This window comes from Calliopsis andreniformis, chromosome 8, assembly GCF_051401765.1.
Source record: "Calliopsis andreniformis isolate RMS-2024a chromosome 8, iyCalAndr_principal, whole genome shotgun sequence".
Lineage (NCBI taxonomy): Eukaryota > Metazoa > Arthropoda > Insecta > Hymenoptera > Andrenidae > Calliopsis > Calliopsis andreniformis.
The window spans coordinates 9,932,284-9,956,339 of NC_135069.1; the positions used below are offsets into that span (position 1 = coordinate 9,932,284).

General features: G+C 35.9%; 3 protein-coding genes across 9 annotated transcripts; 2 read left to right on the forward strand and 1 right to left on the reverse strand.

Moving 5' to 3' along the window:
- Positions 1–13,480: 13,480 nt before the first annotated feature.
- On the forward strand, positions 13,481–14,728 carry Alg13 (Alg13 UDP-N-acetylglucosaminyltransferase subunit). 3 transcript variants are annotated; one of them, XM_076383075.1, is made up of 3 exons: positions 13,492–13,738; positions 13,825–13,983; positions 14,262–14,728. In XM_076383075.1, the coding sequence occupies exons 2-3, from the start codon at positions 13,891–13,893 to the stop codon at positions 14,679–14,681; spliced, it is 513 nt and encodes a 170-aa protein (XP_076239190.1). In that variant the 5' UTR covers positions 13,492–13,738; positions 13,825–13,890; the 3' UTR covers positions 14,682–14,728. The 3 variants fall into 3 exon arrangements, 2 of the variants coding, with proteins under 2 accessions (XP_076239190.1, XP_076239191.1); XR_013002406.1 differs by lacking the exon at positions 13,825–13,983 and having other exon boundaries at positions 13,481–13,761; positions 14,262–14,401; XM_076383076.1 differs by lacking the exons at positions 13,492–13,738; positions 13,825–13,983 and adding an exon at positions 14,007–14,148.
- A 63-nt stretch (positions 14,729–14,791) lies between these two features.
- On the reverse strand, positions 14,792–18,136 carry Scsalpha1 (Succinyl-coenzyme A synthetase alpha subunit 1). The gene is made up of 7 exons (XM_076383074.1): positions 17,947–18,136; positions 16,943–17,178; positions 16,226–16,447; positions 16,001–16,105; positions 15,719–15,898; positions 15,409–15,543; positions 14,792–15,327 (listed from the first exon to the last, which is right to left on the reverse strand). The coding sequence occupies exons 1-7, from the start codon at positions 17,981–17,983 to the stop codon at positions 15,241–15,243; spliced, it is 1,002 nt and encodes a 333-aa protein (XP_076239189.1). The 5' UTR covers positions 17,984–18,136; the 3' UTR covers positions 14,792–15,240.
- Positions 18,137–19,173: 1,037 nt separating this feature from the next.
- LOC143182207 (uncharacterized) lies at positions 19,174–24,056 on the forward strand. Of its 5 annotated transcripts, XM_076383069.1 has the most exons (14): positions 19,174–19,369; positions 19,510–19,644; positions 20,232–20,441; positions 20,683–21,016; positions 21,081–21,226; positions 21,372–21,481; positions 21,590–21,726; positions 21,803–21,894; positions 22,027–22,147; positions 22,212–22,440; positions 22,525–22,665; positions 22,748–22,891; positions 22,969–23,051; positions 23,124–24,056. In XM_076383069.1, the coding sequence occupies exons 3-14, from the start codon at positions 20,261–20,263 to the stop codon at positions 23,251–23,253; spliced, it is 1,848 nt and encodes a 615-aa protein (XP_076239184.1). In that variant the 5' UTR covers positions 19,174–19,369; positions 19,510–19,644; positions 20,232–20,260; the 3' UTR covers positions 23,254–24,056. The 5 variants fall into 5 exon arrangements, with proteins under 5 accessions (XP_076239184.1, XP_076239183.1, XP_076239188.1 ...); XM_076383068.1 differs by having other exon boundaries at positions 19,174–19,644; XM_076383073.1 differs by having other exon boundaries at positions 19,174–19,644; positions 22,302–22,440.

A 24,056-nucleotide genomic window follows, 5' to 3' on the forward strand; every position in this document is an offset into this window, starting at 1 on the left:
TTTCTCTTTTTTTATGGGTCAAACGAATACTGGGTTAAAACAGCGCATTCAGAGGCAACAGATATTTGGAGACGACGTGGACCTCTATGGGTGCGGAACGTGGCTTGATGGAGACATTACACGGTACTCAGTTATCCACCACGTAAAATGCAATTGTATTGTCAAAGCAACTGTAATGTAAAATATTCAACTACATTAACACCACCAACCCTATTCCCATACTTCCTCTTGAAAGAAATAAAGACATACCCGAGTTTAGAGTACTTTCTCCCCTTAGAGTTAAGCTAGAAGGACAGGGTAGACATTGAATGCTCCATTAAGGAGCAAGGATAGACGGGACTTCCGTATTTTTCAAGTCCTCTATTATTTATTCACATGTATAAATGAAACTTTTGAAACCCCGTCGTTTGTAAGGTAATTCAAGCTCTAATTAGCTAGTTTTGAATAACTATTAACTGGAAAGTCTTCGGAATATAGTAAAATTTGATAATATTTTGAATGTGCTACTAATAGGCGCGCTTTTGAAAGTTTTCGTGTTGTATAAAATTGGGGCTGTTCGTATCCTAGGCCCATGTATCCCTACCGTCAACACACAGCCCAGAATTAGTATGCCCAGAATACTCGTGCACAATGAGATTCATATACGCTCCGTGGTAGATAGAGATAGGACGTTTAGGAAACCTGATTAAAGTTGCGCGGATTGTTAGTGTGATTTTAGAATAAGAAGGCGTAAGTATCGTGCACGACCGGCGTAGCACGTTCCTCAGCAGTATTGCGATATGCGGGGACAAAAGTAGAAGAGTGGGGATAGCGTAGGAAAGGTAATCAAATGGTAGGCGATACCCTCCCTCTTCTTCTTATGTCACGGCACATCCCAGCACTGCTCCTCAGTCACTCCTGTGACGTCGAAGGGTGCGGATCGTGGCGGTTTTTAGTCTGTTCCTAGATCAGCCTCACCTGACCCATGTCAAAGGCTTTGGGACTTCGCGGGTACGCCATCCTTGGTCAGTGTTCAGACCATGCGCTGCGGGATACGAAGCATCCATCGAGGGCCGTCAACAAGTGGACAACTTGACCCTTCAACGTCCGTGACCACTGATAAGTATTGCTCCCATTTTTAATGAAAAGTGAGCCATAGTGTGCAGTATGTAGTGTATAACGTTTTCAATTTTGTTTTCCGAGATCAAACAGACACCAGATGAAAACATCGCATTCAGATGCAGCTGGAGTCTCTGGAGCATTACTGGAGTCCACTGGATCCTCCTTGGGTGCTGTTTCTATACACTACGCAGCTACCGAATAGTGAATCGCAAGTAAAGTGCAATTGTTGTATAAAATACAATGTAAAATATTGGAATACATTCATCCCAATCCAATTCCCATACTTCTTCTTAGAAAAAATAAAGATATAGGAGAGTTGAGAGTAATTTCTACCCCAAAAATTAAGATGTAAGGACAGGAAGGACTTTGAATATTGCATTAAAGAGTCAGAACAGACGGGTCTTTCATAGTTTCGAAGTGCTTTATTCGTTTACATACGCGACTAATATAATTTCAAGTCCAAATTTCTTTCTAAGGTAATTCAAGTTTTACATTAGTCAGTTTTCATTGAGATAGTAATGTTCATTTATTATAAGACGATGACGATGTAGAATATTTAACGAAGGCAGTAAAGACTGTAATATTTCGAATATTTTATTAAAATAAAGGTAGATGGAACTTTGAAAGTTTTCCTAATGTATAAGATTAGGGTTATTAGCAGCCTATCCCCACGCGTCCCCACTCAGCCCAAAATGTCCATGCCCCGTAATGTCATTCGTTCCGTGGCAATCGAAGAGATAGGACACTTTAGATAACTCGTTATTTCCAAGGCACTTGAGGTATATAATTCGACTTTTCCAATAAGCATTGCCATCAATATTTAGCAAACGATTGAAGAGTAAAATGAAGCCACATAATAACATTTCATTTTTCTTTATTCTTCAGGGGTCAAACAAGCATCCAACGAAGCGTCGCATCTCCAGGTTGATCTGTGGAGAACGGTGTAACCATTTGTCGTGGCAAGATGTCCTCCAGGAACGTCACAACGTGGAAATGTGCGCGCAGCTCACGGCATTCGAGTGAATTGCATGTGGCGCCCTCACTTTCCCACTTTATGACGTCACTGGAAGACATTTTGGAAACGATCCCGCACCACCAACGCCCTCCTCAATCGCTTCTGAGACTTTGGAGGAGACAGATCGTGGCAGTCCTTGGTTAATTGCTTCGGCTGTCCCATATTAAAGGCCCATGGGACTATAAGGGTGCGTCATCCTAGAGCAGGGAGCAGGCCATGCGCCACGAGATACAGAACATCCATCGAGGGACATCATCAAGCGTCTTCAGTTGAAGAATGTAATCATAGGTAAGGTTTCAGTTTAAATCTTCCTTTTACGTCTTTGATGAGCCGACTATTAATCTTATATCTATCTGTTTCAGGCCAGGTAGCCAGCATGGTTGTATGGCATGCATTGACACGACAGGAGGAATGCAAAGTACTTTACTGTCAAGAAGCTTCGTCGTGAAGATAGAGGACAACTGCTTGCATTTGTTGAAAAATTGTGTGTGTCATGATGTGTATTAATTATATGTGTTAAAAATTGATCTTTATGTTGTATGTACAAAATACGTCTGTATAAAATCCTCTGCCTTAAAAAAATAAAAGTCTTTGTAGAAATAACCATGTGTGCTTATTTACACCACAATCTTGCCATGTTCCTTTCATATCCATTCGGTAATCAAAATTCCATTTTCCTTCAATTTTTCGATAGACCTCCTTGCATATCATGTTCTCCTAATAACTTAGTCGATTTTCGGGCAAAAGCTGAATTTTGATTCCCGCCAATTTTTGGTAGACCTCCTTGCATATCATGTTCTCCTAATAACTTAGTCGATTTTCGGGCAAAAGCTGAATTTTGATTCCCGCCAATTTTTGGTAGACCTCCTTGCATATCATGTTCTCCTAATAACTTAGTCGATTTTCGGGCAAAAGCTGAATTTTGGTTCCCGCCAATTTTTGGTAGACCTCCTTGCATATCATGTTCTCCTAATAACTTAGTCGATTTTCGGGCAAAAGCTGAATTTTGGTTCCCGCCAATTTTTCGATCGACCTCTTCGCCTATCATGTTCTCCTATTAACTTAGTCGATTTTGGCCAAAACTGAGATTCCGTTTCCCGCCAATTTTTCGATCGACCTCTTCGGCTATCATGTTCTCCTATTAACTTAGTCGATTTTGGCCAAAACTGAGATTCTATTTCCCGCCAATTTTTTGATCGACCTCTTCGCCTATCATGTTCTCCTAATAACTTAGTCGATTTTTAGCAAAACTGAGATTCTGTTTCCCGCCAATTTTTCGATAGACCTCCTCGCATATCATGTTCTCCTGATACTTTTGCGCATTTAAAGGACAAGCTAAAGTACGTTTCCCGCAAATTTTTAAAGATGCTGCGATATCTCTTTTTATATTATGTTCTCCTCAAACTTTTGCTTATTTTCTTAGCAATATATAACTTTGGGGCAGGAATAATTGCAAGTATTAGGAGAACATGATACTAAAAGAGGTCTATTCTTTACATATCGTTTGCTATATGCTAACGGTTAGGAAACAGGATTGGTGATGGAAGAAATAAATCATGAATCGCATATACCTTTTACTACTGTCTTTTTATTGTTATAAATCAAGTTACATGATATATAAAATACATTTCAACTTATGCAAGCTATGTTCAGGACTCACAGAGGTTCCAATCGGCACCAGGCGTCTGACGTGTTCCACGAACTGGATTCATATTATCGCTTCACCGCGACAGGCGTCAATGAAAGACTCAGGGAGAAAGTGATGCTTTCACTCGGTGTCTCGTTGACCTCTGAAAAAGGAACAAAGCCATATTCACTACGGACACTATATACACTCTAATATATTAACGAACGCATACAAGATATTAATGCTGGTCGCTCACCTTCTGCTTAAAACGTGCGCAATACTCGTCAGCGGTCAAGGTAGTCCAAGGGATGTCGGCTGTTCAGCAGCTGTCGTAGTACAGGCAGCCATCTTGGACCGGTACGTAGCACACCCTCCAGAGGACGTTGTTGTATGGCATCCCCGCGGCATATGATACGATCACTTCCTGATGAGCTGATGATGTCCTCGCGGATCATATTTGAGGACGGGAACCACGAAATGCTAACCCGAGAACCGTCTGAGGACCACTACGATCCGCACTCTTCCAAAGCTCCGGAACGACTGAGGAAAGAGAGAGCTTTTGACCCTCGGAAAACCGCTTCTCTGTAACTGCATTACTGCCAGTCCTGTGCCGCGGAGGCAGTCCGAACCTGAAATGTTTCCGTAAAAACTCGATAGATGTCGGGTCAAAACAAGCCTGAACTCGAGTGAACCGAATATTTACTAGGTCAGAGAAGGACAGACACATTCTTCAGTCGCTCGCGAGGTTTCGAAGGGTGCGGATCGTGGCAACATTCGGTTGGATTTTAGGCTAGCCTCCCCTGGTTCATATCGAAAACCCGCGGGACGTTCAGGGTGCGCCATCCTTGTTCAGTGTTCACATCAAACGCCGCGGGATTGCCGGACAACAGCGTCCTCTGGAGGGTGTGCTACGTACCGGTCCAAGATGGCTGCCTGTACTACGACAGCTGCTGAACAGCCGACATCCCTTGGACTACCTTGACCGCTGACGAGTATTGCGCACGTTTTAAGCAGAAGGTGAGCGACCAGCATTAATATCTTGTATGCGTTCGTTAATATATTAGAGTGTATATAGTGTCCGTAGTGAATATGGCTTTGTTCCTTTTTCAGAGGTCAACGAGACACCGAGTGAAAGCATCACTTTCTCCCTGAGTCTTTCATTGACGCCTGTCGCGGTGAAGCGATAATATGAATCCAGTTCGTGGAACACGTCAGACGCCTGGTGCCGATTGGAACCTCTGTGAGTCCTGAACATAGCTTGCATAAGTTGAAATGTATTTTATATATCATGTAACTTGATTTATAACAATAAAAAGACAGTAGTAAAAGGTATATGCGATTCATGATTTATTTCTTCCATCACTAATCCTGTTTCCTAACCGTTAGCATATAGCAAACGATATGTAAAGAATAGACCTCTTTTAGTATCATGTTCTCCTAATACTTGCAATTATTCCTGCCCCAAAGTTATATATTGCTAAGAAAATAAGCAAAAGTTTGAGGAGAACATAATATAAAAAGAGATATCGCAGCATCTTTAAAAATTTGCGGGAAACGTACTTTAGCTTGTCCTTTAAATGCGCAAAAGTATCAGGAGAACATGATATGCGAGGAGGTCTATCGAAAAATTGGCGGGAAACAGAATCTCAGTTTTGCTAAAAATCGACTAAGTTATTAGGAGAACATGATAGGCGAAGAGGTCGATCAAAAAATTGGCGGGAAATAGAATCTCAGTTTTGGCCAAAATCGACTAAGTTAATAGGAGAACATGATAGCCGAAGAGGTCGATCGAAAAATTGGCGGGAAACGGAATCTCAGTTTTGGCCAAAATCGACTAAGTTAATAGGAGAACATGATAGGCGAAGAGGTCGATCGAAAAATTGGCGGGAAACGGAATCTCAGTTTTGGCCAAAATCGACTAAGTTAATAGGAGAACATGATATGCGAAGAGGTCTACGAAAAATTGGCGGGAACCAAAATTCAGCTTTTGCCCGAAAATCGACTAAGTTATTAGGAGAACATGATATGCAAGGAGGTCTACCAAAAATTGGCGGGAACCAAAATTCAGCTTTTGCCCGAAAATCGACTAAGTTATTAGGAGAACATGATATGCAAGGAGGTCTACCAAAAATTGGCGGGAATCAAAATTCAGCTTTTGCCCGAAAATCGACTAAGTTATTAGGAGAACATGATATGCAAGGAGGTCTACCAAAAATTGGCGGGAATCAAAATTCAGCTTTTGCCCGAAAATCGACTAAGTTATTAGGAGAACATGATATGCAAGGAGGTCTATCGAAAAATTGAAGGAAAATGGAATTTTGATTACCGAATGGATATGAAAGGAACATGGCAAGATTGTGGTGTAAATAAGCACACATGGTTATTTCTACAAAGACTTTTATTTTTTTAAGGCAGAGGATTTTATACAGACGTATTTTGTACATACAACATAAAGATCAATTTTTAACACATATAATTAATACACATCATGACACACACAATTTTTCAACAAATGCAAGCAGTTGTCCTCTATCTTCACGACGAAGCTTCTTGACAGTAAAGTACTTTGCATTCCTCCTGTCGTGTCAATGCATGCCATACAACCATGCTGGCTACCTGGCCTGAAACAGATAGATATAAGATTAATAGTCGGCTCATCAAAGACGTAAAAGGAAGATTTAAACTGAAACCTTACCTATGATTACATTCTTCAACTGAAGACGCTTGATGATGTCCCTCGATGGATGTTCTGTATCTCGTGGCGCATGGCCTGCTCCCTGCTCTAGGATGACGCACCCTTATAGTCCCATGGGCCTTTAATATGGGACAGCCGAAGCAATTAACCAAGGACTGCCACGATCTGTCTCCTCCAAAGTCTCAGAAGCGATTGAGGAGGGCGTTGGTGGTGCGGGATCGTTTCCAAAATGTCTTCCAGTGACGTCATAAAGTGGGAAAGTGAGGGCGCCACATGCAATTCACTCGAATGCCGTGAGCTGCGCGCACATTTCCACGTTGTGACGTTCCTGGAGGACATCTTGCCACGACAAATGGTTACACCGTTCTCCACAGATCAACCTGGAGATGCGACGCTTCGTTGGATGCTTGTTTGACCCCTGAAGAATAAAGAAAAATGAAATGTTATTATGTGGCTTCATTTTACTCTTCAATCGTTTGCTAAATATTGATGGCAATGCTTATTGGAAAAGTCGAATTATATACCTCAAGTGCCTTGGAAATAACGAGTTATCTAAAGTGTCCTATCTCTTCGATTGCCACGGAACGAATGACATTACGGGGCATGGACATTTTGGGCTGAGTGGGGACGCGTGGGGATAGGCTGCTAATAACCCTAATCTTATACATTAGGAAAACTTTCAAAGTTCCATCTACCTTTATTTTAATAAAATATTCGAAATATTACAGTCTTTACTGCCTTCGTTAAATATTCTACATCGTCATCGTCTTATAATAAATGAACATTACTATCTCAATGAAAACTGACTAATGTAAAACTTGAATTACCTTAGAAAGAAATTTGGACTTGAAATTATATTAGTCGCGTATGTAAACGAATAAAGCACTTCGAAACTATGAAAGACCCGTCTGTTCTGACTCTTTAATGCAATATTCAAAGTCCTTCCTGTCCTTACATCTTAATTTTTGGGGTAGAAATTACTCTCAACTCTCCTATATCTTTATTTTTTCTAAGAAGAAGTATGGGAATTGGATTGGGATGAATGTATTCCAATATTTTACATTGTATTTTATACAACAATTGCACTTTACTTGCGATTCACTATTCGGTAGCTGCGTAGTGTATAGAAACAGCACCCAAGGAGGATCCAGTGGACTCCAGTAATGCTCCAGAGACTCCAGCTGCATCTGAATGCGATGTTTTCATCTGGTGTCTGTTTGATCTCGGAAAACAAAATTGAAAACGTTATACACTACATACTGCACACTATGGCTCACTTTTCATTAAAAATGGGAGCAATACTTATCAGTGGTCACGGACGTTGAAGGGTCAAGTTGTCCACTTGTTGACGGCCCTCGATGGATGCTTCGTATCCCGCAGCGCATGGTCTGAACACTGACCAAGGATGGCGTACCCGCGAAGTCCCAAAGCCTTTGACATGGGTCAGGTGAGGCTGATCTAGGAACAGACTAAAAACCGCCACGATCCGCACCCTTCGACGTCACAGGAGTGACTGAGGAGCAGTGCTGGGATGTGCCGTGACATAAGAAGAAGAGGGAGGGTATCGCCTACCATTTGATTACCTTTCCTACGCTATCCCCACTCTTCTACTTTTGTCCCCGCATATCGCAATACTGCTGAGGAACGTGCTACGCCGGTCGTGCACGATACTTACGCCTTCTTATTCTAAAATCACACTAACAATCCGCGCAACTTTAATCAGGTTTCCTAAACGTCCTATCTCTATCTACCACGGAGCGTATGTGAATCTCACTGTGCATGAGTATTCTGGGCATACTAATTCTGGGCTGTGTGTTGACGGTAGGGATACATGGGCCTAGGATACGAACAGCCCCAATTTTATACAACACGAAAACTTTCAAAAGCGCGCCTATTAGTAGCACATTCAAAATATTATCAAATTTTACTATATTCCGAAGACTTTCCAGTTAATAGTTATTCAAAACTAGCTAATTAGAGCTTGAATTACCTTACAAACGACGGGGTTTCAAAAGTTTCATTTATACATGTGAATAAATAATAGAGGACTTGAAAAATACGGAAGTCCCGTCTATCCTTGCTCCTTAATGGAGCATTCAATGTCTACCCTGTCCTTCTAGCTTAACTCTAAGGTGAGAAAGTACTCTAAACTCGGGTATGTCTTTATTTCTTTCAAGAGGAAGTATGGGAATAGGGTTGGTGGTGTTAATGTAGTTGAATATTTTACATTACAGTTGCTTTGACAATACAATTGCATTTTACGTGGTGGATAACTGAGTACCGTGTAATGTCTCCATCAAGCCACGTTCCGCACCCATAGAGGTCCACGTCGTCTCCAAATATCTGTTGCCTCTGAATGCGCTGTTTTAACCCAGTATTCGTTTGACCCATAAAAAAAGAGAAAGAACATTATACACTACACTATACTATGCATACAAAGCACACTTTAAAGACACACAATAGGCATTAATATTAACAGTTCACTTTTCACTTAAAATTTCAGCAATACTTATCAGAGGTAAAGTATGATGAATGTTCAAGCTGCCCACTGGTCAGAGTAGTCCAAGCGGTGGCGTCCGTCCAGTGACAATTGCACTCCAGGAAAACAGGGTAGAGTCCAGGGTAGTTTCAACCACAGAATTACCAGAACGATCTGCACTCTCTGGAGGTTCAAGCGCGACTGAGCAGTTCATCGTTCTCCAAGGGTACTTATACCTTCTCGACCAGAAGAGGGGGAATCTGTAATTGAAATCTCGAGATTAATAATAAAACACTACACTATACACACTAAGCATACGTCAACCAGAAACTTTATCCATGCACTAATCACGCGCACGCCCAAGCACACAAGGTCTTAATGCTGACGGCTCACTTTTCATTAAAAATGGGAGCAATACTTATCAGTGATGAAGGACGATGAATGATCAAGTTGTCCACTTGATGCTGGCCTGGATAAATGCTTCATATCATGCAGCCCATAGTCACATCACTCATCAAGGATGGCGTGTCCACGAAGTCCCATGGGCCTTTGACACGGGTCAGGGGAGGTTAATCTAGGAACAGACTAAAAACTGCCTGGACTCGCACCCCTCGAAATCCTAGGAGCGACCCTGGAGCAGAGGTGGGACGTACCGGGATATATGTAGGGGAGGGGGGTTTTTGCCTACCACTCGATTGCCTTTCCTACTGTATCCCGACTCTTCTACTTTTGTCCCGGCAAATCGCAATACGGCTGAGGAACCTGTTGCACCGGTCGTGCAGGATATTTTCGCCTTTTTGTTTTAAAATCATTCTAAGAAACTGGGCAACTTTAGTCAAGTGTCCAAAACGTCCTATCTCTATCTGCCAACGAAATGTACATCGACCTTATTGTGCACGAGCATTCTGGGCACACTAACTCTGGGCTGTGAGTCGACGGTCGGTATACATGGACCTAGGATGCGAACGATCTTCGCGTTATGCAACACGAAAACTTTCAAAAGCTCCCCTTTTAGTAGCACATTCAAAATATTACCTAATTTTACTATATTCCTCAAATTTTCCAGTTAATAGTTACTCAAGACTAGCTATCTATAGTTTGCATTACCGTAGAAAAGAATTTGTTTATCAAAAATTTTAGTTATATATGTGAATAAATAAAGGACTTGAAAAATACGAAAGTCCCGTCTATCCTTGCTCCTTGATGGAGCATTCAATGTCATCCCTGTCCTTCTATCTTAACTCTAAGGGGAGAAATTACTCTAAACACGGGTATGTCTTTATTTCGTTTAGGAGGGAATATGGGAATAGGGTTGGTGGTGCTAATGTAGTTGAATATTTTACATTACAGTTGCTTTGACAATACAATTCCATTTTACGTGGTGGATAACTGCGTACTATGGAACGTATCCCACAACCCACGTTCAGCACCCATGGAAGTTCACATCGTCTCCAGGCATCTGTTGCCTCTGAATCCGCTGTTTTTATACAGTGTCTGTTTCACCCATGAAAAAAAGAGACAGAACATTATACTATATACACTAAGAACGCATCAAACACACGCACAAAAGGCATTGTTATTAGCAATTCATTTTTTACTTAAAATTTGGGGAATACGTATCAGAGATAAAGTTTGATGAAATGTCAAGTTGGCCACTGGTCAGAATAGTCCAAACGATGGCATCTGTCCAGTGACTATGTCACACAACGAAAACAGGGTAGAGTCCAGGGTAAGTTCCAACCACAGAATCACCAGAACGATCCGCACTCTCTGGAGGTTCAAGCGCGACTGAGAAGTTCATCGTTCCCCAAGGGTATTTATAGCTTCTCGACCAGAAGAGGGGGAGAATCTGTAATTGAAATCTCGAGATTAATAATAAAACACTACACTACACTATACGCATTAAGCCAACGTCAACCAAACACTTTACACATGCACTAAACACGCGCAAGCAGACAAGGTGTTAATGCTGGCGGCTCACTTTTCATTAAAAATGGGAGCAATACTTATCAGTGGTCACCGATGGTGAATGATCAAGTTGTCCACTTGATGCTGGCCTGGATGGATGCTTCGTATCCATATCATCGCCCATATCATCGCTGAGCAAGGATGGCGTACCCGCGAAGTCTCAAGGGCCTTTGACATAGGTCAGGTGAGGCTAATCTAGGAACAGATTAAAAACCGCCACGACCCGCACCCCTCGAAGTCTCAGGAGCGACTGAGGAGCAGTGCTGGGATGTGCCTCGACATAAGATGAAGAGAGGGGGTATCACCTACCATTTGATTGCCTTCCCTACACTAACCCCCCTCTTCTACTTTTCTCCTGGCATATCGCAATACTACTGAGGAACCTGTTGCACCGGGCGTGCAGGATATTTACGCCTTTTTGTTTTAAAATCACACTAAGAAACCGGGCAACTCTAGTCAAGTGACCAAAACGTCCTATCTCTATCTACCCACGGAATGTTCGTCGATCTTATTGTGCACATGTATTCTGGGCACACTAATTCTGGGCTGTGAGTTGATGGTAGAGATACATGGACCTAGGATGCGAACAACTCCAATTTTATACAACACGAAAACTTTCGAAAGCGCGCCTTTTAGTGGTGTATTCAAAATATTACCTAATTTTACTATATTCCTCAAATTTTCAAGTTAATAGTTACTCAAAAGAAGCTATCTATAGTTTGAATTACCGTAGAAAAGAATTCGGTTATCAAACACTTTAGTTATATATGTGAATAAATAAAGGACTTGAAAAATACGAAAGTCCCGTCTATCCTCGCTCCTTAATGGAGCATTCAATGTCTTCAATGTCCTTCTATCTTAACTCTAAGGGGAGAAATTACTCTAAACTCGGGTATGTCTTTATTTCTTTTAAGAGGAAGTTTGGGAATAGGGTTGATGGTGTTAATGTAGTTGAATATTTTACATTACAGTTGCTTTAACAATACAATTGCATTATACGTCTTGGATAACTGCGTACCATGTGAGGTGTCACCCAGGCCACGTTCAGCACCCACCGAGTGCCACATTGTCTCCAAACGTCTGTTGCCTCTGAATACGCAGTTTTCATCCAGTGTCCGTTTGACCCACGAAAAAAAGAAAAAGAACATTATACACTACACTATACTATACACAATAAGCACACGTCAAACGCGCACAAAAGGCATTGATATTAGCAGTTTACTTTTCACTTAAAATTTGAGCAATACTTATCAGAGGTGAAGTATGATGAAAGGTCAAGTTGTCCACTGGTTAGAGTAGTCCAAGCGGTGACGTCTGTCGAGTGACTATGGCATTCCAGGAAAACAGGGTAGAGTCCAGGGTAGTTTCACCACAGAATCACCAGAACGATCTGCACTCTCCGGAGGTTCAAGCGCGACTGTGGAATTCATCGTTCTCGAAGGGTATTTATACCTTCCGGACCAAGAAAGGGAGATCCAGTGATTGGAATTATGAGATTAATAATAAAACACTACACTATATACATTAACCATAGGTTAAACACACACTTTATTGCACTAAGCGTAGACACAGGCACATATATAGAGAAGGTATTAATGCTGGTCATTCACTTTCTGTTAAAAATTCGAGCATTGCTTATCGGTGGTCAAGGATGATGAATGACGAGTTGGTAATTGGTCAAGACAGTCCAAGGAATGATAGAAACTATCTACAGTCCGCACACTTCCGAGGCACCGCAGCGACTGCGAAATTTGTCGCTCCTGATGGGTATTTATACTTTCACGGCGAGGGGAGAGGGAACCAGTGACCAGCGATAGTATGAAACCTTCTGCCTGGTGACGTCACGAAGTAGAAGGGGAACTTCTCGAGTGAGGTGGGGATTAACAATCACGAAGCGGTGGGGCAATCCCCATCCCATGTGAAAAGTTCTCTTTCTATCTTGTGACGTCATCGAGCAGCAGCTCTCATACCATCCTTGCCAGGTACTGAAACTTTGAGATTAATGGAACGAGGAAATCGTGAAAAATTGATAATTCCAATTAGTCTTAACGTTTATCGTTCAGCCTCGTAAATATGGAATAATTTCTTTATTCAGAAAGATTCTAAATTTACTTCATGCAATGTTTAATCATCTGCAATATTTGTAATAAAAATACTCGTAGTTATTTTAATATTATATTGCTCAAATATGTATTTTGCAAGCAAAGTTGTTTTAGTAAAATATCTTTACTAATGTTTATATAGAAATGATTTTAATGGAGTATAATTCTGTATTACGATTTTCATACTAACTTATTGATTGATTATGGTTGGTATTATTATAGTTTCTGTGTTATAATACAATTACCATGACTTATAATAAACCTTACCAATCCCTAAATTTTTGTTAATTATTTCGTGAAAAACATGTGTGTATATATTAATTTTTTTTGTTTAAAATGTTTCTGGTAATATTTAACTTCAATTCCTACCGTTCTTAGCGCTAAATCTTATTTTAGAATTAATCGATAACATCGGTTTTGACAGAAAAATGGTAAGAAGACCTGCGACTTTCTCGAGTCTCTCCAAGATGTAACAGAAAAATATTTTTTATAGTTATAATTTATATTGATTGGTGTTTTATTATAAATTTTTTGGTTTTTTTTATATTCTAATCTATTGCATGTAAAGTACTCGCAATCTTGAGAACCCTCGTCCAGTAGAATTATTCTAAATATGGAGAGAGGTTTCCATTCTTCTAGATTTGAACTGTGTAGATGGGATAACCATGTAATTTACTTGGTCAATCTCTAAACATAATGTATTGAAAAAATAAACCATGAAGAAATGATAAATCAATATTCACAAAAAACTGTTATTAGATACTAAAAATTACTGTAAGCACTGATTATGTTGATAGTTTTCATATCATTAACTCAATGTTATAACAATGTGAATAGGTAGCTGAAATTCCAGCTATTGCGTTCGCTCTAACAACCTCTACGATATAAAATTTATTTTGTAAAATGTCATCGATGACAAAGAAAGTATTCGTTACTGTAGGCACAACAACGTTCAATGAATTAATTGAATCAATTCTTAGCCCAAAAATTTTGGAGGTAACTTTTTGTTTGTAATATTTCCCGCGAAATTGATTTCTGTTAAAGAATTACAAGTCATGTAAATTTAACATATTGAGATTAGTCCCATGTGCTTCCTCGTGCATACAATTGTTTGAATTGGAGATGCATGTGTCATTGTATTTTGTACATAAATTACTTGAGGTTAGAGTAAAACATTACAAAAATATTTAACTACTAACATATTTGAACTAATTTCTGTGAATACATATTATTGTAAAAGATTTATATAGTTTGTAATATATATTTTTGTATAGGCATTGTCATCAAAAGGATACAATGAGCTAATTTTGCAAATTGGAAAAGCTTCGTTGATACCCGATTGTACTCCACGTTATGGTATCACTGCTATAGAATATTTTAATTTAAAAGAGAATATACTTGAATATGTACAAAATGCAGATCTTATAATAAGTCACGCAGGTGCAGGAAGTATTTTAGATGCTCTGGAAAATGGAAAAAATTTAATTGTAGTTACAAATCAAAGTTTAATGGATAATCATCAATTAGAATTAGCAGAGCAATTATATACAGATAAATATTTGTATTATTGTACCTGTGAAACCTTATTAAATACTATCGAGACAATGAACTTCGCACAATTAAAACCATTTAGTGTAAGGAAAAGTAAACACATTGCTCAATTTATTGATGAAATTATGGGTTTCTCAAGATGAAGAAATTGTAAATATTTATAAGATAATAAAAAGATTAATTGTAATCATTCAATATATTTTAATTTTTAATTCACCTTACAATGAGTATATGTATATATATTTATACATACATTAATTATAACAGATATAGCTTTGATATAATTTACAATAGTGAGAATTTCTTAAATAACTGTTTCTTAAAATTATGATGTAATGGCAGTTAATGTTTCCTTAGATACTTTTTAAATTATCTTTGGATAGCTGTTACTGATAAAATAAGAACTATGTCGATAAAAATATTTCATAAGCACTGTACACTGATAAAATAAATTCAGTTCTTTAAAAAAATGTCCGCATTTCTGTTTAAAAACTTTCTCTTTAGGAATAGAACTGTTGGACAATTTTAACAATGGATATAGTCACCATATCATTGACAACACTGAGAATTTGCATAGTTGAATACAATATACTGTTTCGTTTTTTTTTGTTTAGATGATTGCAACATTATTTATACTTTCAATTTATTGTATGAAGATACATGCACATGAGAGAAACTACATATTTATAGTGGCATGTGTCTTTAATTACAGACCAAACCAAGACGAGTCATTACTTTCAAGAGTTCATTTCCCATTTGCGCAGGACTCCTTGTTACTATTACGCCAGCCTATAAAAAATGTTTTTAAATGAAATGGTGTAATATAAATTATAATACGAAATTTGAATTACACGGTAAAGTTACTAGTACCTTTTCAAGTGCGTTAATTTTATCTTGCGCGCCTCCTTTTCCTCCTGAAATAATCGCACCAGCGTGGCCCATTCTTCGTCCCGGTGGAGCTGTGAGACCAGCAATAAATGATACTACTGGTTTAGCTTTGCCACCCTGAAATTAATAGAATCTTTAATATTTATGTATATCAATTGGTAAGTAATTTATAAACATCTATGAAGACAAGGAGATTTTTTAGGTATACAGATCATTAAGATTACTGGGAAGGAAGTATGGCTTCTAGGATAGGATGGGATTTAGGTACCAATAATTCAGAACAGCAACCAACAGTATTCTTTTCAATGAGGTACTCTGCTGCTTTTTCTTCTGCACTGCCACCGATTTCACCAATCATTATAATACCATCACAATCTGGATCTTGTAGGAACACATCCAAGCAGTCGATGAAATCTGTTCCATTAAATGGATCACCACCAATACCAATACAAAGTGTTTGCCCAAGACCAGCCTTGAAATGCAATTACTTCATGTTATTCGTAACATAAAATGATGACAAGTTAATACGTTTTCTTCAAAACCAGTTGTGTAAAAGTAAATATTGCTCACTTACAAGGGTTGTTTGATTCACAGCCTCATAAGTTAAAGTTCCAGATCTTGACACTATACCAATTTTTCCTTTTTGATGTATATGCCCTGGCATAATACCTATTTTACACTAAAATGGTGTCATATTATAAAACAGCAAACTTAAGCTAGTTTTATGTCAGTTATTGTATATACAGAAGGACATATAAAAACTAACACAAAACTACTGATAAATTCAAAGTATCTGCACCTGTTCCGGAGCTATTATTCCAGGACAATTTGGTCCAATAAGACGTGATTTATTTTGCTCTAAGAGTCGCCTTTTAACTTTAACCATGTCGTGTTGTGGAATACCTTCTGTTATACATACAATTAATGGCATTTCTGCATCTATTGCTTCCATAATAGCTGCCGCAGCAGCTGGAGGAGGTACATAAATGACTGTTGCAGTAGCACCAGTGGCCTCCTTTGCCTAGAAAACCAATAAAAAAGATAAAATTTTTAAAAAGTTTATTCCAAATATTCTGCTGCACATAATTCTTAAAATGATTCGTCATGGATTGTATAATATTAAATGAAAGACAAAAGTAAGGTGTTTGAAACTTACAAAAGAAAGATCTAAAATATGAATAAAAAATGGAAATTATAAGGCAATTCAGAATTATGAACCTTGAAATACCACACAGTAAATCAAGAGGTATTATCAAAGACTTTAAATAAACAGTAATGTAAATGACAGCTTCTACTCCATAATGCAATCTTTTAAGTTCTTTTCTTTTTTTTTCTTTTTCAAAATATTGTTCTGTTTTACACTTTTACTCATGCTTATGGCTCCATTGTACTAATTGAATAGTTATTGTAGTTCATTAGATATGTTAATTTAATTTTGAAAGGTCTAAAGACTACAGTTATGCGTTAAAAAAATAAAATAAAATTTGTATAAAAATTTCAGTTATTATTTACTTACCTCTTTTACAGTTTTGAAAACTGGTTTACCAAGGTGTTCTGTGCCAGCCTTCTTGGGACTAACACCTCCTACTACCTTTGTACCATAGTCAATGGCTTGTTGACAATGAAATGTTCCTTGTTTACCCGTAAAACCTTGACATATAACTTTAGTATTGGAATCAATTTTTAGATTTTTCCTTGTATCTGCATAATTGAATCTTACTTGAGAACGTAATAAGTTTCCACAATTTCTGACTGAAACACAAAAGCAATTGTTATGATAATACATATAAAAAATCTGATTAGTGGAAATGTTCTTGTAATTAGATCCTGATGCAAAACATGTATTATAATTTTCATTTAATTTAATCCTTAATGAGTTTTGAAATAATAATCTATATATTATTTTATAACAGAGATATATTTCAAAACACTATTGTTTTAAGCCAGGTATTATTAATAGCGACAACATCAAATTTCTTTTAGGTCAAGGTTCATGGACTAAAGATCATCCAACACATAATTAACTGATAAGTCATTCTCTATGTTAAAGAGAACAAATTATAAAAAATATTAAAACAAATATCAAAGAGAATCTTCATAATTTTGTAAGTTCCACAATCAAGAAACATGACTGAAGAATAAGAAAATTATTGAGAGGCTTATGCTACAACACATATAGTTAAAGAGAACAGAAATTTAATATAGAATTACATAATATTTGATTGCCAGTTAAATTAGGGCAAAACTACATGGAAAACTCAATTAATGAAAAGCACATTGCCTTCTAAAGATCGAATTAAGAATTAATTGTACGCGTCCTTATATAATGGAGCGTTAACGTGAACGCGGGATGTCAGATGTATTTTTAGTTCTTCAAGCAGAGCGTTTAACGAAAAATCACAGAAAAGAAGTAAGTTATCTCGGAATACTTCGTGAATATATTTTAAGCATCTCGAAATATAATAAGCCCTCTCTCTTTTTTAGCACAGTGAAGTATATGACGATTTTCCAAAATCTTACCTGTAAATTTTGAAAATGTCCTGGCTACCACAGCCATTTTCTAATTGATACTTTTGATAAAAATATGTTAATAAAGAAAATCAAATTATCGGAGAGCCACCATCAAGAGGACTGACTTTTGTGGTTTAACGAGAAGGCAGAGTCCGAAAGAAAATACACTGACAAAATGCCAGTTATCGCATGTATCTATGAATTCGTTACGAAGTTGTCAAGTGACAGAGACGTCGAACATCGAAACGATTGGTCAAGTATTTCATGGAACTCCTCCTTTGGTCTGACTTTCAACGCAAACAATTCTTTGGAGAACCACTAGGGAATTTTGGGTCTCCAATAAAAATTCGTAATACTGAAGTTTTTTCTTTAATTAAATAAATGTATTTAAAATTCTTATATAATTATAGATTAAACATTAGAAATCAATAAATCGTGAATTATAATATATCTCCACCTTTCTTCTTCAAATCCTTATTATCCTTCTTCTTTTTGTTATTAACAAAACAACAACGCTTCAAAATTAAATATGACAGTAACTATCACTCAATCCATAGCCAACTTTACATTCGTGAAATTTAGTAATTGGTTATTAAAGAGTATTAATTATAAATTTGCTTTATTTATAAACAAGCTTTTGGAATCAGAAAATTCAAAACTTATTCAAAATAAAAGAAGTTAATGTAAAGAATATTTAAAAAGATTTGCATTAACTTGAGAAAAATCGTATAAATTTCTAAAAATTTTAAAAAGTAACCACTGGATATAAAAAAATTAGGTTCTTGTCCATCACTTACTACCATAGATTATAGAAATGACTAACGTTGCTAATATCACTAGACAAGTAATACCACAATTTGGTATAAAAAAATATAGAACTATAAACATTCACAAATGCAAACAATTCTGATTACAATTCATAGACATTTCAGTACTAAAAATAAAAAATAATGTCATTTTGAATAATTCACTAATATTTCATCGTTTAAAATACCACAGAAAATTGTGAAAGCAGAGCAAAAGATGAAATATATTTTAATATTAATTAATTCAGAAACACAAAATTTATCCTGCTAATATTTCCTAAATTATCAAAATCATTGTAGAGTTCTAAAATTATAATTTGCAGAAAATAGGGGATTTAAGTTTTTCCCTGAACATCTCTATGTATTGAGATATGTTGTAATTGTATTCTGAAATCCATACATTTCGAATAAAAATATATGGTGCCGAAATTAAAATAATATGGTGGGCAGGGGAGTGAAATTAATTGTGAAAGACATGCATGCTATGTGATTAAATATTAGATTTCTGCTGTGGCTGTTGGAATGAAAGCAAACATAATGATTCTATGCCACGGAAAGGTAGCATGCTACATAATCAACGGAGACATTGTAAAACTGAGCGTAGTTAATGAAAGTTACGATTGATGGTATCATAGTTGCCAAATGTAGATTATGTACCAAAAGAAAGTCTTGTAAATCCTTTTTCGATTTTATTGTTATTACTGACATAAGCATTTAATTATATCGAAATTTTTTACATGGATTGAATACTTATTGAAATTCAAAGTGATCTGATTACGAAACTAATATTGACGCCCATGCAATATAAATGACAGTGATGTATAGAAAATAAAATTCTTGATAAAAATGACGTGGTGAAGAGAGCTTTATCGTTTTATAAAACCATCGAAGAAACTGCAAGGTACATAGACTACGAAATGTTTCTAACATTTCTCGATAATATTCTTTCCAGTGGAAGGAACAACATCTATTTGAAAAGCGGATTGTTTCGGATATAATTTCCTGAAAAACATTTTCTGACAATTAATTATGTGACTCATATTATGATACGGAAAGGTTTTCATTGTGTACTGTTTCCTTTCATTGTATGTTACGTGAAACTGATTTTTTTATTTATGTAAAAATATTCCCTTTTGTAAAAGTAGGATGAAAGTTGTAAAATATTTATAAAATCTATAAGGGAATGAAGTAAATAGATTTCAATATTGTCTTTTTATGATTATTTAATTTTTTTTCCTAATTTATTAACAAAATGAATTATTAGAGTTAGAGAATTCAATATATTCATAATATTATTCATTCTGTGTATGTGAGAAGAAGAAATGAATGCGCAATAAAGTATTTGTGTGACAAACATATGATTACAATATATAGATAACTTTAAATTCTATTATAATTATATCTTTTGTGATATATTTACACTATAGAAATATATTAATAAGAACAACGTAAAATATATATCACTTATAATAGTTACTTCTTGAATAGATATTAATTGATTAAAGACTTCAAATAAGATGGAAGAAAGTACAAGCTCTGAAAAAGTTGGGTGTAAGACTAAAACTGAGGAACAAAGTGGTTTATATCACGGAGAATCAACTCAGTCTTTGGAAGCTAATTCTACTTCTTTAGTAGATATATTTGATACAGCATTTACATCTACAGTTGATCCTTCTCCACAATCAAGATTTAATGCAGGTATAAACAGAACATTAGTAATATGAGATATACAAAAATATTTTCTTCCTTTACCAAAGGACATTGTGGATGTTTAATGTAATATTTAGTTCATTTCTTATATTTTTTTTTATTACAAACAATTAAATTTTGAAGCATTTGTTTATATTGAAAAAGATTATTGAAATAACATTGTAAATACTCTTAACAGATATTTTACAAAATAATAAAATATTAATTTAATTCCTGTTTTTGTTTACAGCTAATGAAATGGAGTATGAACATTTATTTGCTGAGAGTGATATAGAAGAATTAGAAACAGCTCCTATTAATCCTTATGTAAATCTACCACATCTTTCTCAAACCTATTGGCAAGAAAGAAGTCCAAAACAAGAATCTCATAATCTACGGTTAGATCATAGACGTAAAAGAGCTTGCGAAAATTATTGTGAGAGAATTTGGCAGTATCTTAAACAAGATGCACTAGTAAAACATAAAAGTAGAAAAAGCGAAGATCATAAATCATCAAGTGATCAACAATCCGATAGTTTAAGTATAGCTGGACCATCTAGATTATCAGATGATATTTCTAATAGGTATGTGCTCGAAATTAAAATTCATTCTTTGATTTTTTGTTTTTCGTGTTATTTTGATTTTCAGCACAAACAGGTCAACTAATGATGGAAATGTTTTAAACAGAGTTATAGGAAATATTGAAAATGATAGTGCCAATGAATCTAATACTTTATACCATCCTGTTTTGCCAAATACAATTAATTCTCAGCAGCATTCTACACATACAACAAGTATTATTCTTTCGCATTATTGATGTTAAATAAGTTACTGATAATAGATATAATCTACATTGCTCAATTGTGTATTAATAATATATTAACAAGGCTTACAAATAGTAAAACAATCCAATAAAACATATTTATTAACACTGAATAGGGAATGACGATATACCATCAGCACCAGATCTACAATTAGATTGGTCCTCTAGTAGTGACGATGAAGATGGATCGGTTGAAGTGCTTGGAACAGTAAATCATAATAATAAAGTAACAAAATTTAGATATGTTAAATTATTTATATATATTTTATCTAATATATTTTATCTCATATATTTTATCTCATATATTTAAAATATGCACATATTTAACTAACAGAATTGTCTACAAAATAATGAAGAAAATAGTCGTCCAGTAACTGTGGTTGATTTAACTGTGGAATCAGATGAAGAACATACTCCACCTACACCTACAATTTCTGTGGCAAATCCACAGACAACAGATTATGTAAATAGGTATGAAGAAATAGTTACTTGGTACCTTTATTACATATTATATGTTATGTAACATATAATTCATAATTTATTTTAGTAATTACTTTAGTGGGAACAACTATTTTTGCATGCATGGTATACCAGACTATGTGTATCATGGACGAGGATCACAGTCGCATCATAATTGCGGTATGCATAACAATTATAGGATTTCAATTGCAGTAGTGTATAATAATAATAATAGATGATCCATTATTTGCTAATATTTTCATTAGTAACTGTAGGCTTTAATTTTAAACGTAAAACTTATTTCCTTTTCAGATATTCCGACAGGTATGACAAGAACACGTATGCATCCTATGCAAGAAAGACTATGGATGATTCAGCAGCATATGCAAGAAGTGCGCAGAAGATGCTTTTATGTAACTTCGATACGTCATACGTTAGTATTATAATAAATATTTTACTGTGTTACTTACGTATTATGTAATAATTTTCATATTTAGAAATGGAACGTTATGTGGTGATCGTGTGCATCAAACGAACCAACATACATGTAATAATGGAAATGTGAATCCCTCGAACAATCCTTACAGTGGCATGAGAAACATGACGTTTCCAGGAAACTATTTTCCTCCAGTTCTGCCAACACCGCAACAGCCTACTGTTTATAGCCATCCAGAAACTAGAGGCCCACCGAACTTCAATCCCAATTGTCCCATGCAACCTATGATGGTAATTTAATACTTTAAGAAGACGACTATGTTTTTTCGAAAATGTGATTCTATTTAGACAACTGATATGACTTTGTACGTGCAGGTAAATTCCTCACGTGTCGTAGAAACGGAGAGAACGTCGCCAGTAATGCCAGCTTCAATTGCGTTTCATCCACATCGTTCTCTACGCCATCCTGTATTTCATCATTATGCATCACGTATGCATAGTGTCCAGATCAGTATGGTATGATTTCAAACACAATGTCTTGAATTCATTTTTGGCAATTCACACAATCAATTTTTGCTATGAATGTTTTCATTTATAGCAAAGAGCTCATGCACTGCCACCTTTACTGCAACCTTTAATGCGACTGCCACCTCCACCACGTGAATTATATATGTCCCACATTAGTTGTGGAGCAACACAGGAATCAATTGAAAGTCATACATTCCCTCATAAGTACAAACGGGTAATGTATAGCTTCCTTATTGTGCTATTAAAAGTGCTACGATCAATTTTTTTTATGTTTATTGTATATTTTGATAGGTAAAGAAAGTTGAAAATGAAGAAGATGTTATTGAAAAATGTACTATATGTTTGTCTGAATTTGAGGATTCTGAAAGTGTCAGGTACAGTATACATTTGACAATTATGCTTGATAATTCCTTTTTTCTTAAAAACTATATTGAATCTTTTTACAGGAGGCTTCCATGCATGCATTTATTTCACATAAACTGTGTTGACCAGTGGCTGTGCACTAATAAACGCTGTCCTATATGTCGAGTGGATATTGAAGTTTTTCAACATAAGGAATTTGCTACCACTGCATAGTTTAAGGTTGATTTTACCCCTTTCTTTTCTGTTTTAATTATAACTAGGTAATATTAGTATCTTTTAAAGCATTAAAATATTCTATTTATGGGTAAAACTTCTGGCATTACTATGAATGTTAATGTAAAAATTCTACTGTGAATAATCAAAATATCAATAACTGAACAGAACTAAGTTCCTGGAGTTGTAGGGGAGATTTGTTTTGATTTAATGTTATCATTTCTTCATCCCTTTCATGGGTATTAACAATGCTGTACATATAAAACGTTAGGTTTGTTCGCTACGCGCTGTCGTATTACTGAAATTGTATTTTTCCTGTTGATTTATTACGTATGTACTACTTCAGATGACAACGAATCGATTATATCGAACATTTGAAGTGACAAATATCTTCGCGATTTTTTGTACCTTATTGTTTTATTATATGTGATGAAGCAAAGAAATGTTAATTATTGGAATCTCGGAACAATTGCCAATACTGTTATTTTTTTTTTTTTCAATTGAAAAAGAATGTATAAACTAATAACAAACAAGTAAAAATACTTTATTCCCGTGTTACAGTAATTGTGCTGGGTGCTATCAATATAAAATCTATGTATACTATATGTATTTTAATAATTTGTGAAAATGTTAAAAGCTACTTATTGATATATAATTTTTTGAGGCTATGTACATTTTCATAAGTTTTTATATTAAACACGTTTTTTAACTAAATTGTATTCGAATAATTCTAAGTGCATATAAACAAATAACTATGATATTTCATTTGTGATTGACTACATACAATTGGCTACGCTCCACTG

Excerpts from the sequence above, each read along its gene's own strand:
- Scsalpha1 (XM_076383074.1), bottom strand. The coding sequence starts at position 17,983 with ATGGCTGTGGTAGCCAGGACATTTTCAAAATTTACAG. Across the intron at positions 15,544-15,718 it reads ACCTCATTGAAAAGAATACT|GGTGGCAAAGCTAAACCAGT; the intron begins GTTGGTTGCTGT and ends TATTAATTTCAG. Across the intron at positions 15,328-15,408 it reads AAATTAACGCACTTGAAAAG|GCTGGCGTAATAGTAACAAG; the intron begins GTACTAGTAACT and ends CATTTTTTATAG.
- Alg13 (XM_076383075.1), top strand. The coding sequence starts at position 13,891 with ATGTCATCGATGACAAAGAAAGTATTCGTTACTGTAGGCACAACAACG. Across the intron at positions 13,984-14,261 it reads TTAGCCCAAAAATTTTGGAG|GCATTGTCATCAAAAGGATA; the intron begins GTAACTTTTTGT and ends ATTTTTGTATAG.
- LOC143182207 (XM_076383068.1), top strand. The coding sequence starts at position 20,261 with ATGGAAGAAAGTACAAGCTCTGAAAAAGTTGGGTGTAAGACTAAAACT. Across the intron at positions 22,441-22,524 it reads GTCCCATGCAACCTATGATG|GTAAATTCCTCACGTGTCGT; the intron begins GTAATTTAATAC and ends TTGTACGTGCAG. Across the intron at positions 22,666-22,747 it reads ATAGTGTCCAGATCAGTATG|CAAAGAGCTCATGCACTGCC; the intron begins GTATGATTTCAA and ends TTTCATTTATAG.